The sequence below is a fragment of the Eriocheir sinensis genome, chromosome 8, assembly GCF_024679095.1.
Source record: "Eriocheir sinensis breed Jianghai 21 chromosome 8, ASM2467909v1, whole genome shotgun sequence".
NCBI lineage: Eukaryota > Metazoa > Arthropoda > Malacostraca > Decapoda > Varunidae > Eriocheir > Eriocheir sinensis.
In genome coordinates, this window is record NC_066516.1 from 15810470 (window position 1) to 15833229 (window position 22760).

General features: G+C 46.2%; 1 protein-coding gene and 1 long non-coding RNA gene across 3 annotated transcripts in view; one reads left to right on the forward strand and one right to left on the reverse strand.

Moving 5' to 3' along the window:
- The window catches only part of LOC126995600 (uncharacterized), a 95082-nt gene that overhangs the window by 47411 nt on the left and 24911 nt on the right, over positions 1–22760 (forward strand). The gene's annotated exons all lie outside the window — the stretch shown is intronic.
- The window catches only part of LOC126995599 (putative iroquois-class homeodomain protein irx-1), a 156297-nt gene continuing 143694 nt past the window's right edge, over positions 10158–22760 (reverse strand). Inside the window, exon 7 of one of the 2 annotated variants that reach the window (XM_050855295.1) lies at positions 10158–13764. In XM_050855295.1, coding sequence (XP_050711252.1) covers positions 13133–13764 — 632 coding nt within the window. In that variant the 3' untranslated portion in view covers positions 10158–13132. The remainder of the gene's footprint in view (positions 13765–22760) is intronic. The other variant, XM_050855296.1, reaches the window with a different exon arrangement.

A 22760-nucleotide genomic window follows, 5' to 3' on the forward strand; every position in this document is an offset into this window, starting at 1 on the left:
ACTCCCTGAAATGCCTATGACGAACAAGTAAACGTCACTCTTACTGTAACCACCATTGTTCTAAAAGTCACAAAGCATTATCTATATTTCTCTTCCTTCCTGTCACTATCCTCCTCCTCCTCCTCCTCCTCCTCCTTCTCCTCGAGTGACAGCGTCCCTCCTCACGTAAGATGGTCACTGTTTTTCCTCCTCCGTTCGATTCTTTGAAGGTTGTCGAAGATGTTGACAAAGCGAGAGGGAGAGAGAGACAAGGCGCGGCCACTTGTTCACGCCGCTTCAGATCTGAGTTCACTTGAAGCCTTTGATGTGGTGCTCTCCAGGTGGCGATGGGGGGGAGGGAGGGAGAGGGGAAGAGGAGTAATGGAGGAGAAGGAAGGAGGAGGAGGAGGAGGAGGAGGAGGAGGAGGAGGAGAAGGAGGAAAGCACACGAGGCAAGGAGTAGGTGGTGATGTGATGGGTGGAGGGAGGGAGGGATGGAGGGAGAGGGGTAATGGAGGAGAGTGGTAGAGGAGGAGGAAGGCACACCAAGAAGTAAGGGTAGGAGGAGTAGGAGTACGGTGATGGGATGGAGGGATGGAGAGTGGGAGAGAGAGAGAGAGAGAGAGAGAGAGAGAGAGAGAGAGAGAGAGAGAGAGAGAGAGAGAGAGAGAGAGAGAGAGAGAGAGGGAGAGAGAGAGGAACAGAGATAGAGAGAGAGAGAGCGAGAGAGAGAGAGAGAGAGAGAGAGAGAGAGAGAGAGAGAGAGAGAGAGAGAGAGACAGACAGACAGACAGACAGAAACTACAGGTGGAAAATCATCAGGTGGAGAGGAATACAGATGTGTGGAGAGAGAGAGAGAGAGAGAGAGAGAGAGAGAGAGAGAGAGAGAGAGAGAGAGAGAGAGAGAGAGAGAGAGAGAGAGAGAGAGAGAGAGAGAGAGAGAGAGAGATCTTGATTTTGATGTCACAATTGGCTTGGGATTTCTCTCCACCCAGGCCTTTGTATCGGCAGCTCCTGCGAAAAGAAAGCAAAACCTGCGGAAAGTCTATGTTCTCGGGGCAAGATATCATTCCATACATCTTGCAGGCCACATGCCTTCCAAGAACTCTTTCACTGCCTCAATCACTCGTCCACTCGTCTCTCCACTGAGCCCCAGCAGCAGCACCATCCACTCCCTTCCAGTCCTCCCATTCACTCCACGTCCCATCTCACTCAGAAACACATGCATCATCTTCGTTCTCTCCTTGTCATACTTCTTACTTTCCAGCACTACATGCTGCACAGTCTTTCCACACCCCTGTCACACATGTAGCACACTTTGCTGCGGGACTCAGACCATCTATAGTTCCTTGCATTTACATCCAGACACTGCGCTCTAGCACGGAAAAGAAGATCACCTCCCAGGCTTCCCTCATACCACAGCTCACACTTTGGGGCCTCTTTCTCCCTCGTACAGGCCTACCGGCCTCTTGTAGACTGCTGCGTTCTTATGTTCTTATGTTCTTATGTATCAGTCTAGGGTTTCCTTACTTTCCATCTCATTCTTCCACTTGCTCAATCCCTCATCTTTAACTGCCATATCTATCATATTCTTCCACTTTCTTACATCCCACTCAAACCCCTCTCCATTTCTGTTTGTTATTCTCCATTCAAACACATTCTGCCTATCTTCACAGGGTCGGTACACCCACCTACTTAACATAACTTTTCTGTCTATCATTCGCCCACATTTATTCGCCCACTTGCCATCTCTTATATTCCACAAGTATATTTTTCTTGCTAATCTTGCATCCTCCATTCGCTCCAGTCTCACTAGTCTTTCCCTAAAAGTGCTCCATCCCATGTCCCCCCTTAGAGCCTCTACTTGCCACCCTATTTTGCCCCACTTCCAGTTTCTCTATCTCACTCTCGTTCCATGTCACCACATCCATTCCATACAATAATGCTCGGAACAGCCACACTCTTCCAAACCTCACGGATGACATCATACTTGCTCGCTCTCATCCTCGAAAGAGAGAGAGAGAGAGAGAGAGAGAGAGAGAGAGAGAGAGAGAGAGAGAGAGAGAGAGAGAGAGAGAGAGAGAGAGAGAGAGAGAGAGAGAGAGAGAGAGAGGGGGGGATGTACGGTGAGAGTGGGATGAAGAGACAAGACACGTAGCACTCGGGGTGAGGGTATAGTGAGTGGAGAGGGGAGAGTGGCAGCAATAGTATGGTTGGACAAAAGATCGTAATGGTGATGGTTGTAGTGGTGGTTGACGGTTGTTTGGATGGGAAGGGTACGTGGTGGTGGTGGTGGTGGTGGTAATGGTGGGTGTTGTATAATGAAGATATGCCTAGTGATAGTGGTAGTGTTAATTATGAGAAGTGTGGTATTATAGAAGTAGTAGTGATGCTGGTGATGATAAAGAGGAGGATGATGAAGGAAGAATAATTTGGGGAGGTGGTGGCTGAGTCGACAGCGTGACGGCGCCGCGTTCAGGACGACGCGCGTTCAGTCCCCGCCCGGTGCCACTAAGCTGGGATTTTTCAGCCGCCGCCGAGTGGCTTAAAACTACCCATATGCTGTCCAGAAGACCACCTATCAACCCGGACTCTAGATTCTAGGATTAAAGATGAGCTCCGGGAGGGCAGCACGAGCCGATGCAAGATTACGCCACTATACACACTGGCCTGCGCCACAACGGGCTGGGCCATACCATCAGGCCCTTCCAAAAACAAGCCTACCAGTGCCACAAGCGAAGATGTAAAAAAAAAAAGTTATGAGTAGAAAGGTATTGTTGTATCAGTAGGAAGTGTAGTTATATTAGTTTATTGGGTTAAAATCGACTTTATTAATTTTATTACCTGTATTACTAGAAGAAGTACAGTAACGGTGGTAGTAGTAGTAGTAGTAGTAGTATTGGAGTAGAAGTAACAATAAGAACCACCACTACAACACCATCACCACCACTAACCCCTCCCTCCCACCACCACCACCACCACCACCACCACTAACATTACGTAAACAAAGCCGCTAAAAGAAGAACAGGCAATAAGACAAAGACCTGTAACTTAACTTTCACATAAAAAGTTGAAGAAGCAATATATCCACGAGCCAAGTGTCTCTTCATGGCATCCGGGAGAGAGAGAGAGAGAGAGAGAGAGAGAGAGAGAGAGAGAGAGAGAGAGATCACAGCATCACCTTAGCCTGTTTGGACAATTATTACCTTGACTTATCTCTACAAAGGTGCGGCATAGTCAAGCTAACCTTTTCTTTTTTTTATTTTCTTCTTTCCTTTATCTTATTTTCTCTCCTTTCCTTATATCTGTCCTCGTCTACCTTTCTTCCCAGTTATATTTTCCCTTTCCTCTACTTTTCTTTCCTCGCCTTTACCTTCCTTTCCTTTTGTAACCCTAATTTTTCTTCTCTCTTCTCTCTCTAATTCTTCTTCAACTCCTTTTTCTATCTCTGTCTTCCACGAATATCCACTTCTTTCCATACCCTTTGTTTTTCTTTTATTCTCCTCCCTTCACTTACCCTTCCTTCCTTGTCCTCCGTCCCTCCCCTTTCCGTGGGCGGCAGAGAATAAGAGGAGGGGGTCAAGCTCTTGGCGTGACCCCGCGGGCTTCCCTAAGAGGTCAGGATGAAGGCAACAATTGTTATGAAATTTTGTATATGTGGTTCAAGTGGTGGATTGTTAAGACTCGGGGGCACGTGGCCACACAACCAACACACTGTTCCCTCAATGTTACTCACGGTAAACACTTCTATCTCTCCCCCTCTACCTCCTTTGCCCTCCACCTCCTCTTCTTCCTCCTCCTCCTTGTGCTCCACTGGGTCATCCCCCCCCTCTTCTTCCTACGCCTCCGTCTTCTCCTCTTCTGTCGACTCCTCCTCCTCCTTCTACGTCCCTTATTCTACGTGTCCTCCTTTTTATTTTATTTGTGCTTCTTTCTCTCCTTTTTCTCTCATCCTTCTTCAATCTCCTTACCTATCTAATTTCTTGTCTGACTCATACTTATTTACTTATTATTTGTATCTCCTCTTCTTTCTCTTTCGTTCTTACTCCTGTCTCCTTTGCTCCTTTTTTTCCTCCTTCATCTCCTCTTCATCCTCCTTATCCCCATCGTTCTCTCTCTCTGGCTCTCACTATTACTGGTATAGGATGCAGTGTAGGATATTTATGCAGTGACTTCCTTCCTTATTAGTAAAGATATTCTATTACTTGTTACTATTAGGTTCCTACTCCGTCTTCATCTTTACTTAGCTCTTGTTTTTCGTGTCCTTCTTCCCCTACGCCTGCTTCTTTTCCTATTCCTCCTCCTCCTCTGCTTCATCTTGTTCATCCTCCTTCACATCATCTAAACAGACAAAGACGGGCAGGTATATGGATTGATTGGCAGACATAGAAACACACACACACACACACACACACACACACACACACACACACACACTTACACAATAAACTAAGCACACACAAATATACACAGGTGTGCTTAGCTATTTCCTCCCCTCCACTTCCCACGCACGCGCGCACACACACACACACACACACACACACACACACACACACACACACACACACACACACACACACACACGTATACACACACGTACACATTAAATTAAGTATACACAAATATACACAGGTGGGTGCAATTTACCCCCTCCCCACAAATAAATAGATAAGCAAACGGGGCAAAATTTATCACTTCTCTTGAGGGTTGAAAAAAATGGTGAAGGAAAAAGACGAAAAAAATGGTGAAGGAAAAAGACGAAAAAAATGGTGAAGGAAAAAGACGAAAAAAATGGTGAAGGAAAAAGACGAAAAAAAAATGGTGAAGGAAAAAGACGAAAAAAATGGTGAAGGAAAAAGACGAAAAAAATGGTGAAGGAAAAAGACGAAAAAAAAAATGGTGAAGGAAAAAGACGAAAAAAATGGAAAGGAGAAAGAAAGGACGAATAGAAGGAAATGAATATGAAAAGATGGAAGATAGAACAAATGAATGAACGGAAATAGAAAAAGTAAAAGCTAGGAATTAGTGAAGGTAGAGAAGGAGTAAAGGAGGAAGGATATGATAAGTGAAGGAGGGAACTAAGTAGGAAAGGAGGAAAGGAAAGAATAAACAAGAGAGGAAGTAATAAATGAAGGAAGGAAATGAGAAAGCAAGGGAGTGGACGAAATAATGGAGTAAAGGAATGAAGGAAGGAAATAGGGTGGATGAAAGCAAGAAAAAAAAAACTAAACTAAACACTCAGTTATTTATAGGAAAGGTCAGGCAAGTAGTCTGTGAGAGGATGAGAAGGAAGAGGAAGAGGGGGAGGAGGAGAAGGAGGAGGAAGAGGAGGAGGAGAAGGGGGAGGAAGAGACACCGTTGAAAGGTTTCGTGTCGTGTAAAACAATGGATTACAGAAGAAGCATCCTTACATTTACACTGCAGCCCCCCCCCCCCCACCACCACCCTCACACCTCCCCTTCCACTCCCTTCCCCGTCACCTACAGCACTTCTCTTATTCTTTCCTGCTTACCTTCTTTCCTTCCTTCCTTCCTTCCTTTCTTTCTTTCTTTCTTTCTTTCCTTCTTTCTTTCCTTCTTTCTTTCATTCTTTCATTCTTTCTTTCCTTTTTTCTTTCTTTCCTTCTTTCTTTCCTTCTTTCTTTCTTTCATTCTTTCATTCTTTCATTCTTTCTCTCTTTCTTTCCTTCTTTCTTTCTTTCATTCTTTCATTCTTTCTTTCTTTATTTATTTCATTCTTTCTTTTTTCTTTCATTCTTTCTATCTTTCTTTCTTTCTTTCTTTCTTTCCTTCCTTCCTTCCTTTCTTCCCTCCTTCCATCCGTTCTTTGCTCATCCTCCCCTATTCTTTTTTTCTTCCCCACTTCCTCTCATACTTCAATCCTTCATTCTCTCCTTCCTCTCAACATTCTTCTATTCATTCATTATTTTGTAGTAACGTAATATATATCTTCTTGTCTGTGTCTGTCTGTTCGTCTTGGTGTCCGTCTGCCTGTGTACCTGTATGTCTGTCTTTGCCTGTTTGTATATATGTATGTATGTATGTATGTATGTATGTATGTATGTATGTATTCAGTTATTCTGCTCTCTAGGTTTGTCTTTCTCCTATCGTTCATTTCTTCATTCTTCTCTGTCTGTTCTCCGCTTCCTTTCCCCTCCATTCCTCATATTTCCTTCTCTCTTCCCCCACTTCACTCCCTCAAACTTTCCTCCCCCCCTTATCTACTCCCTGTCACCATATCGCTCTCTCCCCTTCCTTCTCTTTTCCCCCCCCCCCTCAAATCAGACTCCTTCCTCCCTCTGATCATCACCCTCTTCTTCTCGCCCTTTTCTTCCTTTTTCCTTAATCACTCTTCTCTCCCCTCCTCTCTCTCTTCGTATTATTCTCCCTCTATACAACTCTTCTTCTTCTTCTTCTTCTTCTTCTTCCCTGTTACCTTATCTTCTCCCAACTATTGCTCTCTCCTCATCTTCCTATACTCCTCTTCCTCCGTCCCAAACGCACTCCCTCTCCGATCAACCTCCCCCTCTTCCTCTTCCTCCTCCTCTTCTTCCATCTCCACAAGCACTCTCCCACACCCTCTTCCACCATCCCCTCCTCCCTTTTTTCTCTCTCCCTACTCACTCTCTCCTACCACCTCTCTCCTTTCCTCCCCTTCCTGTCTCCCATTTCTCTCTCCCCTTCCTCTCTCCCCTATCATCCCTCTCCTATCCTCCCTTTCCTGCCTCCCTTTTCTCTCTCCCCTACCACCCCTGTCCTCTCCTCCCGTTCCTGTCTCCCTTTCCAATCTCCCCTTCCTCTCTCCCCTCTCACCTCTCCCCCACCACCCCCGGCTGGCACTGACGGAGGCACTACCCGAGGGATCAGCTGGCCACCTTATTTACCCCCAGGATTAGCTGCCGAGACCGCTGGCACGCCCGTCCTGGCACTCCCCTTACCGCGTGGCACTTCCGTTCCCTGCCGTTCCCTTGTGGTTGTTCCTTTTTCTCATGACGCTGCCCTCCCTTCGTGTTGCTTTTTTGTTGTTGTTCAGTGGCACGTTCCTTTCCTTCCTTTTTGGTCGTGTTGTTCCCTTCCTTCTTTTTCTCTTCTTCCTCTTCTCTGTACATCACTTTTCTCTATGTCTTCGTTTTCCTCTCTTCCAATGGCACTCCTTTTTTTTTCTTTGCCTCTTTCTCCTTTGTCTCTTTCGCTTTTTCTCTTCTTCCTCTTCTCTGTACTTCACTTTTCTCTACCTCTTCGTTTTCCTCGCTTCAAATGGCACTCTTTTTTTTTCTTTGCCCATAGACTATGCTTTGCCTCTTTCTTCTTTGTCTTTTTCGCTTTTCCCTTTCTATCCCACGTGGCTCTCCCCGTCTCTCATGGCCTTTTCCCCTTCCCTTTTCTCTGCTGCATCTCTTCTCTCGTGGTCTATCCTTCCCTTCTTTCTTTCTCTCATAGTCTTGTACCTTTCCTTCTCTGTGGTGCTTCCTTCCTCTCATGGCCCATCCCTTTGCTTCTTCCTTCACTCATTGCAGTTATTTCCCCCCCTCTGATGCTCACCTGTTCTCATTGCACCTTTACTTTGCTCCTCTTTCCTGTCTTTTTCCGATAGTAATGTTCTTTCTATACCCCTTAGCGATTTTTTAAATTTTTTTTTATTCTACCATGGCTCTCCTTTTCTCTAATAACACTCCTACTTTTACATGGCCTTCCCCCTCTCACCCATTTCACCATCCTTTTCTTTTCCATTTTATCTGCCAATCCTCTTTCTTTACCCAATGTTACCACTACTACCTTCTTTTTATGGTATTTTCTCATCTTATCCGTTGGACTTTTCTCTCTTCAACGGCCCTCTTTTTTTTCTCTTGGCCTGTTTCCCTTCGTCTAAACTCTCTAATGTCAATGATACACAGGTGAAGAGGAGGAGGAGGAGGAGGAGGAGGAGGAGGAGGAGGAGGAGGAGGAGGAGGAGGAGGAGGAGGAGGAGGAGGAGGAGGAGGAGGAGGAGGAGGAGGAGGAGGAGGTATTAGAAGGGGAGGGAGGAGGCAAGGAAGGGGATTAGAGGAAAAAAGCTTGACAGGATGATGAATGAGTGTGTGTGTGTGTGTGTGTGTGTGTGTGTGTGTGTGTGTGTGTGAAAGAGGAGAATGGAAATAAAAGTGATGCAGAACAATAATACAAAGGAAAAATAAAGAGGGAGCGAAGCGAAGGGAATCAAGGGAGGAATTTAAGAGAGGGATGTAAGAGTGGACTTTTTCTCGCTGGTATTGTTGTGAATGTGAGATAACGTGGTGTTTTTCGTTGTACAAAGGAACGTATGAGTCTGACTTTGGGGGATATTTTTTGGCGCTTATCGTTAACAGTGTTGGAGATGAATCGGATTTCGTGTTTGTGTTGCATTATAATTATGTAGATGTTAGGGTGCGAATATTTTATGGTTAATGATTGAATAAAAAAGGTAATTGAATTTTGCTATAAAAATCAAAACGAATATGAAGAGTTTCACGAAATTCAGATTATGTATTCATAGCTATAGCTCTATAATGGGAGCATACACTACATCTACACGTGGCCTCAAAGCTCATCTCCGGCACATTAGTCCTTGAGCCTGTGGTGGGCATCAATACTCGTACGTACCCAACATAAAAAAAAAATAATAATCGTGATAATTAAAATAAAATAACACACACACACACACACACACACACACACACACACACACACACACACACACACACACACACACACACACACACACGTGGAAACAGTTTTTGTTGGGTGAGTAAGAGACAACGGTTCTATAAACATTTTATTATGAAACAACACATATGTTTAGATTGGAAATATGTTTATTACAATAGTCTAACTTATGAAGAGTCAATATGACTTTTGTCGCGGCCGCTGGAGGGGTGGGCCGCGCGGCAGACACCTAACGATCAGGATATCACATGAAACAAAAGTTGAACAGCAAAGAACTGGGGTAATGTTTGCCTCTTCTACGCACGGACGATGTAAAAAAGGTGACAGTGGATGTGGCGGCCTTGTGACTCACCTGATCTGCTCCTCCTTGCCACGCGTTCACAAGGCTCAGTGATTTATTTTTTACGTCCTTATGCACTCACAGACGAAAATTGGACCTTTTCATTTATGGAAAAGGCGCATTTTCTTACGGAGGATTTGAAATGCCTATCAGTGGATGATCGCAAAATTGAACATCATCCTAGCCGATAAAAAAAATAAAAAAAATGTATTAAACTAAACGATACAATAAACATACAGAGACTGGAACGATTGCTGCCTGTTCTTCGTGCCTATGAGAGTATGTATATTGATGTATAGTAATAAAAAAAAAAAACATTGCCTGTAGCCTGTAGGCATTTATGTACAGTTTGTGACGCTGGACACACCTGAAGCCTCGCACAGGTAGACAAGCAGGTACAAGTGTACGTGACTGAGAGTAAAATTAATGATGATGATAGCAATAATAATAATAATAATAATAATAATAATAATAATAATAATAATAATACACAAAAATCGTTAACCCTTCCATACCATAAATTCAGGGAGGAGTGGAAGAAGGGCGAGGAAGGGAGCGGCAATGGGGCGTTTCTTGCATTTCACCTGCTTTACAATTATTATTTCCCCGTGCTCGTTACACCTTAATTAATTGACCCGTAAGCACCTGTCAGGGAGGAAGGACCCGCAGCGATCACCTCAGAGCTATCGTGGACCCTGAACGATGTTTGTCTTGCGGTTTCTATGTGTGTTTGTATGTGTGTGTGTGTGTGTGTGTGTGTGAGAGAGAGAGAGAGAGAGAGAGAGAGAGAGATTAAAAATGACTCGCATACAACCCCACACAATTCACGGGGAGGAGGAGGAGGAGGAGGAGGAGGAAGAGGAACAATCCACTGTATTCGTAATTAACACAAAAATAACGACAGATCAGTTACCGAAATAATTAACCGTTGTATTGGCGAGTGACTGGCTGGCCCCGATAATGATAATAATAATAATAATAATAATAATAATAATAATAATAATAATAATAATGATAATAATTACACATCAGTTAAGTAGTGAATGTTAAAACTCTCTCTCTCTCTCTCTCTCTCTCTCTCTCTCTCTCTCTCTCTCTCTCTCTCTCTCTCTCTCTCTCTCTCTCTCTCTCTCTCTCTCTCTCTCTCTCTCTCTCTCTCTCTCTCTCTCTCTCTCTCTCTCTGTCTTTCCCCCCCCCCATCCTCCATCCCCCCCCCCACACACTGTAATCAGCGGCGCTAATGTCGGCGTGCACATTTTACGTTAATTCCGCTGGTAATGACGTGTCCCCGTGATTATGTCGGATTCACCATCAATAAAATTCTACAAATCGTATGAAATCGGACAGCAAATTCAGCGGTGGGTGGATGGGAGGGAGGGAGGAAGGGAGGGAGGGAGGTGGATAGGGAAGTGGAGGAAAGGGAGTCCTCTGCTAGTGAGTGTGGTGGAGTGAGTGTGGATGCAGGGAGTGTAGTGGTAGCTGTTTGGTTATATATAGGTGTGTGTGTGTGTGTGTGTGTGTGTGTGTGTGTGTGTGTGTGTGTGTGTAATAAGTATCGTCTCTCTCTCTCTCTCTCTCTCTCTCTCTCTCTCTCTCTCTCTCTCTCTCTCTCTCTCTCTCTCTCTTAATGAATTCGGATTTATGGTTCATTTTACAACGGAGAGAATTCATTTTGTGTGAAGTGACCGACAATTTAGGGAATAAAATCTAGTTTCGCGGATTGTTGAGGGATCATAAAGTGTGTGTGTGTGTGTGTGTGTGTGTGTGTGTGTGTGTGTGTGTGTGTGAGAGAGAGAGAGAGAGAGAGAGAGAGAGAGAGAGAGAGAGAGAGAGAGAGAGAGAGAGAGAGAGAGAGAGAGAGAGAGAGAGACTTTATACACAATGATCGGAAAAGCCTGTGCAGGTGCAGAAAATTATAATTGTACTAATATTTATGAAATTACGCAGACTAATTGATAAATATATATAATTACCCATTTCTATGTATAAAAGTAAAAGAATGTATAATAATGATAACAATAATAATAATAATAATAATAATAATAATAATAATAATAATAATAATAATAATAATAATAATAATAATAGACTCTTTCAAATAGCGTATCTTTGACAACAGGTGAACAAACGTCCTCAGCTTCATGCAGGCAGGCAGGTGTATACGCTGGTCAGTCAGTGTGACCTCGGGGCCGGTGTGCCGCGCGACGCTCAGGTGATAGCTGCTTGGGTCAGGGGTCGGCGGGTCGTCTGTTCGCTCCATTGGTCGGTTCTTGGTCCTCCGCTGTACCGCTGCCGTAACGCGACCCGGAGATAGGGTCACTCGGAACCCGTTTATGTCGGGACCACTTTAATTAAAGACTCGATTATGTCCAGGCTGCGGCACGTGTTGGGTTACGCGGCGGCCGCAGCGTGACGCGGGGCGGGGCGACGCGTGGCCTCCGCCGCCGCCGCCGCTGCTGCCGGGCGTCACTCACTGCCTAAGTCCGTCTCGCCCGGCTTGTTGATGTTGTTGTTGTCGCTGTTGTTGCTGTTGTTATTGTTGTAGTGATGACGGCGATGGTGGAAGGTGAAGGCATAACTTTGTTTTCTTCTCCATCTCAACGGTAAATGCTATTTTATTGATGTTATCGTCTTTGTTGTAAAATGTCTTATTTTGTGTTGTATTTAAGTTAAACTTTGTGTATGTAAGCGTAACTCAGGTGTTGGTGTATACTAACGCCTTCTGTTTTTTTGTGCAAGAACTTTTTCTTTTTCAGTCGTTATGCAGATTAGTTTTGATGGCCATTAGGGGTTAAAATTTGTAACTAAAAAAGTGTGATATTTTATTAATCATCACACGAACTGCATCAGTTTATCCCAATCTTATTTATGACTATAAAAAAATCAAACTTATATAAAAAACAAAATTTCAATTCACTTTTTTTTCGTAGATTCGAACACAGGCGAGCTTATGAACGCATTGCTTTCGAAAACTTCAGCAACAATAAATAAAATGATGCTTTGCTAAATGGTGCATGATGATGATGATGTTGGCTGGCTGGGGGACATCATGCAGGCAGGCAGGTGACTCTATACACACGGTACAAATGGGGAGAACAGAACAACATTTCCCTGGGCCACGGTCACCGGGTGGGCGGGCGGGCGCAACACGAACAGACAGACGCAGGGCACACTGTCATGACTTTGGCAGACAAAAGTATAGACGACTACACACTACACGAAGCCACGGGCGCCCGAAGGAAGTTCATTTGGCGGGTGTGGCTGGGACGAGGAGGGCCGACGCGGATGCTTGTGTGTGTGGTGGGGTGCGGCGGAAGGTGGCGGGGTGAGGGGGTGATGGGTGCGGGGCGTCCTGTCACCACTATGCACTCCCTCCACCACCATCACTGCCGCCGCCTCGTGTGTCAGTCACTTCACTGCTTTCCCGTCACCACACTCGCGTCCACCATGCCAAGAGTCTTATCTGTGAACTCTTTTGATGGTGATAAGACAGCTCGTTCACTACTTGGTTCTCTCGTTCATTCGTCCGGCGCCAAAAGGAAGGAGACATCAGAGCACTAGGTTTACCGAGGGGCACTTACATCCCTCATTATTTTTTTCTGTAAAAAATTCTATTTACTTATACCTCCTCCTCCTTTTCCTGCTACTCATCTTTCTCTCGGCTGGCTCCACACCTGGCTGCCGGGCGCTCTTCCCGTGCACACCACCTCATAGCGTCGAAGTGTTTTATCTTTCACTTAAATCTTCACTAAAAATGATATGCTACGATATTTGTTACTTCACTAGCTTATTAATTAGTGTCTAGGAAAAACCGTACGTTTGTGTCCTTGCCAGGTGGAGGCTGCAACGTCCAGGTGTTCGCGGGGTGCATCACTTTCTTCCCCTCGGTTTGTTTTATCCGCCACGCATCGCCACAGCTGCCGCTCTCGTTTTCACACCACTTCACTAAAACGTGTCCATCCTTAGATATCGGCGTCGCGGCGACAGCATGCCAGGGATGATTATTTTCTCCGTAGGTTTATAATCTTGACACACTTAAAGCTTGACCAACAACATCTGGTCACCGGTAATTAGTGGAGCTACAGGTTACCACCAGGTGAGGGGAGGCGGGATCACAAAGCTACAGGAGAGGTTAACCTTCGGGCCGGTGGGTGGGCGGCGGTGCCGGAGTGATCTTGGCGCCACCGGGAAGTGTGTGGTGCACGGAGGGCAGGGACGACGGCGACACAGGGGGGATGGGGCGCGTTGCCACCGGCCTGCTGACGATGGGTGGCTGCAGGCTGGCCGAGCTGTAGGGCGGCACTGCCAGCGTCGCCGGAAGTGGGGCCTCCAGGCCAGGGGGAGACAAGTGTGACCCGAGTCCATTTAGGCCGGACGGCAGGCCGGGGAAGGAGTGGGCGTGGTGGGGTGCGAGGCCCAGGGACTTGGCGTACACCTGAAGCAGCGCCTCCTGCGGGGTGGGGAGGCGCGGGGCCATGGGCAGAGGGCGGGCATAGGGCGAGGCCTCCAGGTGTAACGGTCGGTGGACGCTCATCTTGCCCACCGCGCCCGCCAGGGTAGAAGACGGTGAAGTAGGCGATGACGATGAGGAGGCCATGTCCGCTAAAGACCAGATGCGCGGCTTGACGGGGGACGCCGGAGCCTGCGGCGGGAGGGACGCCCCTTCTCCGCCCCCCGTGGTGCTGGAGGGCGAGGGCGGCCTGAGCGGCGACCCTTCACTGCCGCCGTCATCCACCCCGCGGCCCTCTCCGCCCACGTCCACATCTGCCGGTAATGAAAAACTTAGTAAGAGTCAGACCTCGCCAGGGGGACGGTTGCTTGAAACGCCCTCCGAAGAATATGCTGAATATGCTGAAAAATTAAATCACAGATTGGTACTTCTTTAAAAAAAATGGTGTATGATTTTTAGGATTTGAAATTTCATATTCGTTTATGCCTGCGGAAGAGACAGCAAAACAATCGCTTTAAAAACAGATCTTTGCCCACAATAACTTTTTTTCGACGCCTCCAGACGCTACATTCACACCAGTCAAATAGCCGGGCCCGCAGCACCCTTGTACCTCTCATCGCCCACCTAAGCCGCGGCACGACTGATTGATTTCTCTTTCCCACGTAACATTCTCCTTAATGCCTCGCGCCTTTCACTGCACGCAACAGACCTTTTCTTCCTCCTCTCTCTCTCCCCCCCCTCCCCCCGCCACCCCTCCCCATCACCATACCACCACCACCATTTCCGCCACAACACCCATACCCATCCTTTCAAACTATTAACCTCCCCTCTCTTCACCATCATCTCCACCTGTTCTTCTTTCTCTTCCTCAGCAGCAGCACATCCTTCTCTTCACCTCCTCCTCCTCCTTCCTCTTTTCTTCATCGCCAGATCTATACCCATTCCTCCTCCTCCTCCTCCTCCTCCTCCTCCTCCTCCTCCTCCTCCCATCCAACACCCCGGAGAGAGAACAACCTCAGCCTCCCTCCATAAGGCCGCAGCCAAGACGGTCCATCAAAACACCGCATACTCCGTGCCTGTTCGTCATCTCCATCACAATACCTGCCATTATGTAGCGGCCCCATCACCTCCACCACCACCACCCCCACCACCACCACCACCACACCCACACCAGCACCGTCGATGCCCATCAACACACCCATACCAGCACTCTCATCCGCTCCATGGCCACTTTCCTCCCCAACAGCCTCCAACACTCCTCCCTCCTCCTCCCCCCAACACTCCTCAACTCTTCCCTAGTGGTCAAGATGCAGTGTAGTCTTACCGACCTTCTCTTTTCCACTCGTATCCAATATTTTTTTCCCTTCTTATCTTTTTGTTGGATTGAGAGGATCGTAAACCCAATAAATTTCGGTATGTGGTCGAGTTAGATATGTCCGTCCGATATTTTTTTCCTTAATCCGGTGTTAGCCTTCACGTCTTTTCATTAGTACTCTCCCCCTTCCCCCAAAAAAAAGGCTATGTATGTATGGATATTCTTACGTATATGCCCGCACGTTGTCCCTAATTGCGGTCACGATAATAGACATGATTAGTGTATAAGTGAGTCACGGCGGCACTCCTGCAGTCGGCCATCATCGCCATCATCATCGTCATCATCTTTCTGCCTCATCAGCATCGCCTCACATTACGCCACATTATTATTATATCGGAGCCGCCACGAACGACCAGCTTCCTACTCGCCACGCCACAGGAAACCGAGACGTGTGTGTGTGTGTGTGTGTGTGTGTGTGTGTGTGTGTGTGTGTGTGTGTGTGTGTGTGTGTGTGTGTGTTTTAGGATAAGGAAAAAAAAGAGGTCGAACCGGAGCACGCAAGACGTTGATGATGGGGAGTTCTTTCACATTTACAACGTCTCGGAGTGGCCGGCGCCCCGTCCCTTCCCTCATCAGTGTCCGACAAGAGACATCCATCTGGGGCCGTGAGATTGGGACTACCCGGCCACCACCACCATCACCCCCCCCACCACACACCACCACCACAACCACCACTTCTGCCACCACCACCACCATCACCATATCAACCTCACTATCGCTACTAGCCCTACCACCATCACCAACACTATCACCACCACCATCACCACTTCAGGAGGGTTGTAAGGTTGGACAGGAGTCGTTTTTCCCATATTCATGTAATGTTAAATGAAAATTTCTTATCTTCTCATCTCCTCCATCTCCATCTCCATCCTGATCGGCACTGTTTTAAGTTTAGACGATTGGTTTTATGTCCATCTCTTAACTGATATGTCTTGTTCTAACTGATAAAGAAGTGTGCATTTGAAGAATGTCTCAGAACTTAAATTGCAAGCTTCACATTCTTTCCACATGAAGAGAATTTTCATCAAATGTACACATATATGACCGCTTGGTTACTCGTCCGTCTCTGGCCAACAACTATTCTTCGTCACACAGCTCGAAAAACCACGAAAAATAAGAAAATGATACGGCACGTTCACAGACCCGCTTCCTTGACCTCGCCGTAACCCAGAGCACCGACCATTTCCAGCACCTCGACGCCACCACGAACCCGAGGCGAGCCAGAAGAGGTGCATGTAAAGCCGAGATGCATCACTCTGCTCAACAAAGCTTACAGGCAACAGCACTTCTCTTCGAGCTTTCCAAGAGGGAGGACCACATGTTATACCGAGGTGTCTCAGTCTCTGTTACTCCAAGTTAACGGTGCATAAATGAACCATGAGGCTTTGAATATTATTTAAGCAAGGTCAAAGTAGGAGGGCGGTGGCGCGGGCAGCAGCTGGGCGGCCTCCTGGGGGACACGACTCCATCCCGCTAGGAAGTCTTTTTCGGCCATACACTTCCAGAACATGGAGGCCACAAAAACCCCGCTGATCGCCTTGACTAACGATATGTGAACATAGGGCGGAGTCTACCTATCGTGGGCAGGTAGAAAATGAAGAAGGAGGAGCGAGATGACAGCCACAGATGATGTAATGGCGGCGGTTCTTTGTTCTCGAGGGGGAGTGGCGGGAAAACGGGGTCCGGTCGTCGTTCGAATGCATGTGCGTCGACTGTGACCATGTCTTGTCATGCCATTCTTAAGCGTGATTTATCCCCACCAGATGCATGAAGGGAAATGCAAAGTGGTTGATTTACGTTTTCAATAGTGGAGGGTTGAGCAAGCGGCCAGCACGTGCCCTCTGGGAGGAGCGGCGGGAGGCCAGCGTTCTTGAGGCCGAGGCCGGCGCGCGGGTGCCTGGTTGAGGGACGAGGCTTGTTGAGAGCACGGCTGATGGATATCGCGGCGACTCACTACCCGACCCACGGACGACGCACACGATAAGGCCCCGGCGCGAAGGAGCCCTGACGTCAGGCCTTATCACGGGGACATGTTTTAAACTAAGATGCTACACGAGGTTATTATGGACTCTGAAACCTGATGAAGAGACGAAAAAAAAATCTTTACGTGGATGTCTTTTCTTGCTGCCTCTCCTTCCCTCCCTGGTGACCTCCCCGGCCGTACATCTTACTGACAGGCGTAGCTTGAGCCCCCTGACGCGCCCTCCCTCGCCCTCGTAACTTTGCATACTCTGGCTAACTTTTGTGAAGGAGTCTTGAACAGCAGAGATACAGCAGCAATATGTTTCATAGTGATGTTTCCAAGTGTTGCTTGCCAGGGCTACACAATAAGAACAGAAAACTCTGAAGACGTTAAACTGAATACACCACGATAAATTCCGATTTTCTCATAAAATATTTGTTATACAAACTTTTCTTATTTGTTGACTGTAGAGTGCATACATTTTCTCGTTATATAGGTTTGCAGTGCAAGATGGTATAATATATTCCCATTTGTTTATTTCAAACGGTATGTCTATTTCTTATTTTCTTTAAGGAGTTAGATGATCGTAATGGTCTCAGCACATGTTTGGAAGTCGGCCTATTATAAGTGAGCATCCCTTGTATGCCTTCCAGCATATCGTTTCTTTATTCAGCTAACTCTCCCCGGCACAGAACTCAAGCAATAGCGCTTACAAGGAAAAATAAGTGAGCAAAAACTTGCACTTTTTATGCCTCACATCCTCGTTGCTTCATGACATGTCGCCACCGAGAAGGAAAAGAATGCCATTGAATTCATGGGAAGCCGCGACACAACGCTGTAATGGCGGGCGATGAGCACGCGACCACGACGGTAGATTATGTGCTTTTGGAAGGATTTCAGGAAAAAATGTTTCAGTTCCACTAATCAGACGGCCAGGCAGTAGTTCTGCCTTGTCGACACTGCACGTAACATGACCACTACCAGTGCCACTTCCCTTTCCCCTGACACCACCATTGCCACTGGCACAACCGCCCCTAACAATATCACCACCACCACCACTAGCCTTGGCACGCCCACTCTTAGCACCAACACCTCTAACACCACCAGCTCCAGCATCTCTTTCACCATCACTGCCGCTGCTACTCAGGATTCTAACACCGCCAAAGCTACCTTCAACGCCACTTTTAAGCTACCTTCCTCATCGTCAGACTCTTTCCCTTCACTCTTCTCCCTAGCACTGTTAAAAAAAATAAAAAAATAAAAACTCGCACATTTCTTGCCTATAATAATATAACTCGAAGTGGAACTCATCTATTACCTTCCCTTTCTCTTCTCTTTTTTTCTTTTTTCTATTTTCTTTTACCTCTTTCCTTTATTTCTTCCCTCCTTTCCCTGGTAATCTGCGGAAACGGGTAGTCAAGTGCGCGCGCTCGCTCGTGTGTGTGTGTGTGTGTGTGTGTGTGTGTGTGTGTGTGTGTGTGTCAAGTCAGAGTCAAATTCACGTGTCGAAGTTTCGCACAAGTTAAATTTACTTTTTTACGCATAATCGAAGTCAAACAGGTTTCACCACCACCACCACCACCACTACAACTACCACGACCACCACCACCATGAGCACTATAACCACCATCACCACTATTACCGTCAACCACCATCACATCACATCATTACTATCTCCTCCACCATCCACCACAAACGTCACCATCACATTCACAACCACCGGCACCACCAACATCAACATCGAATACGCAAAAACATCTCCCCCTAGGCCTAGACATATCAGAGTGTAAAACGAGGTTGTGGACACCGCTGGCTGAAAAAAAAGTAAAAGAAAAACACACACGACAAGTCAAAACAAAACATCGTCGCTACAATAAAAAAATAAAGGACTGACCGACCGACTGACTGATCAACTAAACAACTGATCGAAACCTTGCGTCACTCAACCCCTTCTTTTTCTTTCTAAATCGACCTTAAGTTAATTTTCCTCCAGGTAATTTCTTTTCAAATCAAAGCATCCAATTTACGATAGATGGACTAAAGATGAAAAGGAAAATGGGAAGGAGACTGAGGAGGTATAAGAGGAAGAGGAAGAGACAGAAAAAGAGCCAGATGAAGAGGAAGAGCAAGAAGAAGAAGAAGAAGAAGAAGAAGAAGAAGAAGAAGAAGAAGAAGAAGAAAAAGAGGAAGGAAAAAGAAGAAAAAGAAGAAGAAGAAGAAGAAAAAATATAATTGAGTAAAAGGAAAAAAAGAACAATAAAAGCGAGAAAGAGGAGGAAAAGGGCAGTGGGTTGTAGGGCCATAGTTGAAGGGGTGGATACATACTCTTGGGGCCTCATTTACCTGGCCGTGGCTACCTTGTTCTTCCACAGGTGTGTATAGAAAGTGGATGGCCGCCAGGTGATGCCCCGACGCGGACATTTTTATTACGTGTTGTTCGGCGAGGTGAGAAGCTCTCGAATGATGTGTTTTTTGTGGAAGTCCATAAAGGGTTGGCTGTGTTTCTCTCTCTCTCTCTCTCTCTCTCTCTCTCTCTCTCTCTCTCTCTCTCTCAATTTTTCTACACACACACACACACACACACACACACACACACACACACACACACACACACACACTGCTAATGATACCATGTAAAACTTCACATTACTATTTATCTAGGTAATAAATTGGATTCTCACCTGCTCTTAGTATGGTTAATCACCACCTTCATAATGTTATCTACACACCTTTCTCAGCGATATTAAATGTCTTCTACGACCCTCATCTTTTCTAGCTACTCCCTTCTCTTTTTTTTCCTGCTCTCTTCTTTTCCTACAACTTTCTATTCAGCCCCTTTCTGTGTTCCTTTTCTTTGATCATATTTAAGTCGGTATTATAAGACACTTTCGCTTCTCACATCAGCTATTTCTAAAGGTCAAAAAGGGGGTCAGTCGGGTTCTAATGTGTGTTTCTTCAGGATCATGGTACAGAAGAAGGGTCAAACTACCACCAGGGTCATCAAACTACTCCTGGAAATGCCCACAACTCCTACGAAAGCCTATGTGTGCTCGGGCGACGAAATATCTTACAATACGACCCTAATTAGTCTTCATTCTTATATTCAGGTCCTTCTTTTCCTTCTGTATCTATCCACCTTTTCTTCCTAATTGCTGTTTATCCCTACATTCTCCTCTTACGTCTTCCATGCACCATTCCCCGTCTTAATCTTCACTTCTATACACCTCTTCACTGTTTTTTCTCTCCTTCATTCTTCCCATTTTCTTTCCTTTTCCTGCCTTCTTCATCTATCTCCAAATTATTGTGTGTGTGGTGGTGGGGAGGTGTGTGTGTGTGTGTGTGTGTGTGTGTTCGCCCAGAGACGGATGGGATATGCAGCAAACGAGACAACTTGACTGGCGTGCCGATAAAAAAGGAAAAGTTGCTATCTTGAGGTGGCTCGTAAAGAAAATATTAATTAGTTGGTTGTTTACTCAGAATGCACGATTAGAAGTACCGACACAACATAAAAAGTAAACGCTATATTGTTGAAACAGTAAAGCTTTAAATGTTGTCAAGTACGAAAAATATACATAAGAAAAATATTGAAACTGAAAAAAAAAGACAAAAAAACCTATTATGTGTCCCATTTTCCCATGTTCAAGACAGACACAGGCACACAAATAGAGCGGTAAGTAGCGGGCTTTTTTTTTTTCTCTGCACTTTTTTTGTTACCCTTGAGCCGTCTCCTTTGCTGTAAAAAAACAAAACATACACAGACTAACAAACATATTTATGAACTTCGTGCTTCCGAGTTGTTTATCCACACAAGCAATCATAAACTCCTTTGCAGAGCTGATTTATATAAGCAATGAATATCAACGTTTTATTGGCGTGTGGTTATTGGATTCATTGTTTTCCATTAACATTTATAACCTTTAGTTGAATACGTATTTCAAAATTAATAGAGGAATTGGAATATGCAGGTGAGCTTAGTTTATAGACTCCGTGTGCTCAGGTCCTAACGAAGTGTTCCCACGCATAGGTGTCACAGGTGTAGGGCAGGTGTAGGTGGCAGTGCAATGGCGTGACTGTGTGCCGTGTGTTACCTTTACGACGCATTCTTGTATGTGTGTGTGTGTGCGTGTGTGTGTGTGTTCTTACGCGCTTCCCCAAAAAATGCAGAGAACATTCACTTATTTACAAATTCATAGAGAAACAAATGTACTTCGCTTGTAGAATACTAAGGGGAGAGCAGGGAGGAGGAGGGCGAGAGAAAGAGGGAGATGAAAAAAAAAAAAAAAAAAAACCTAGTTCCTTACAAAAGCCATACCACAAAACCCTTTCACCACCACCACCACCACCACTAATATCTCACCTGATCCTTATACCACTATCCAACGTCTACCTGGCCTTTAGTCCTTCCTACCACCTGTCCACCCTCTCACAAGGACACACACACACACACACACACACACACACAGGTATGGAAGTAGCCGTCGGAGGTGTGTGATATAGCAGAATGAGGAGGAAGATGAAGAGGGGGAGAAGGACTAGGAGGAGGAGAAGTGGTAGGAGGAGGAGGAGGAAGAAGAGGAGGAAGAAGAGGAGGAGGGGTGATGCATGATACTCCATTAGGTTGAGCCAATCCGTCTGAGTGGTCGGCGGGTTCCCACTATCACCTGAACAACCGACATGCTTTCTACATTCCGCTAATCACGCGACTATCTACCTATCGTCCGTTTAATTATGCTTCCCTCCGGTCCAGCGGCCAGCCCACAGCCCCTTTTTTACCATAATTATTTTTAGGAGGAGAGAAAATGCGAAGGATGACCATAGGAAGAAGAGGGATGAGAAGAAATGGGATGTTGGTGGTATGGAGGGAAGAGGTGGAGAGGGAGAAAGATGGGATGGAAAAGGATGAAGAGGACGTGATCTGGGAGGGAAAGGATGGAAAGGAGAAAACCTAGTATGGGAGGGAAGGAAAGTAAGGTGAAATGTGAAGGATGGCTATTGGAAAGAAAGGGATGGAGGGAGATGGGGTGGTGGTGAGGGTTGTATGGGGGAAGAGGTGGAGAGAATGGTGGAATGGAAGGGGAGGAAAGAATGGAAAGGAGAGGACCTAGTATGGAAGAAAAGTTAAGTAAGGTGAGATGTGAATGATGGCAATGGGAAGGAAAGGGATGGAGGGAGATGTTGTGGTGGTGAAGGTTGTATGGGGGAAGAGGTGGAGAGAATGGTGGAATGGAAGGGGAGGAAAGAATGGAAAGGAGAGGACCTAGTATGGAAGAAAAGTTAAGTGAAATGTGAAGGACGGCCATAGGAAGAGAAAGGGATGGAGGGAGATAGGATAATGGTGATGTGGAGGGAAGAGGTAAAGAGAGAGAATGGTGGAATGAAAAGGGAGGAAGAGGACATGTTTAAGGTCGGGAAGGGATGGAAAGGAAAGTGAAAAAGATAAAGTGGAGGAAAAAGGGAGGGGAAAAATAGAGAAACGAAATGAAAACACCTAGATAATGACAATACAGAGAAGAACCCCTTAAGGCCATTTATACATTCTTTTAAGGCAAGAAACCAGTCTTTAATAATTTCCTGGCCCGGCATCGCTTAGTGTATTATTTTACGAGCCACTAAACACATCACCACCGCCACCACCATCACCACCAGGAGGCCGCGGCGTCCTGTGAGGGGTGTGTCCACGTCCGTCAGGGGGCACAAGTGTATGCTCCGGCCTTTCAAGTGACTCGCCGCCGCCCGCAACACCCCATCATTAGCGTCGCCTTGCCTCTGCTCGCGCGGTTCAACTTCACCTCGTTACACCCTGAGCCGCGAGCCGAGAAGTAAAGGAAGCAGCAGAAGCAACAGAGCAGCAGTACACATAGCAACAGCAGCAGAAGGCATCATCAGCACCAGACGAATGAGCAGAAAGATCTTAAGCTAGACGAGTTGTTTGATAAAGAAGGGATCACAAACAACAACATTAGCAGCCGTAG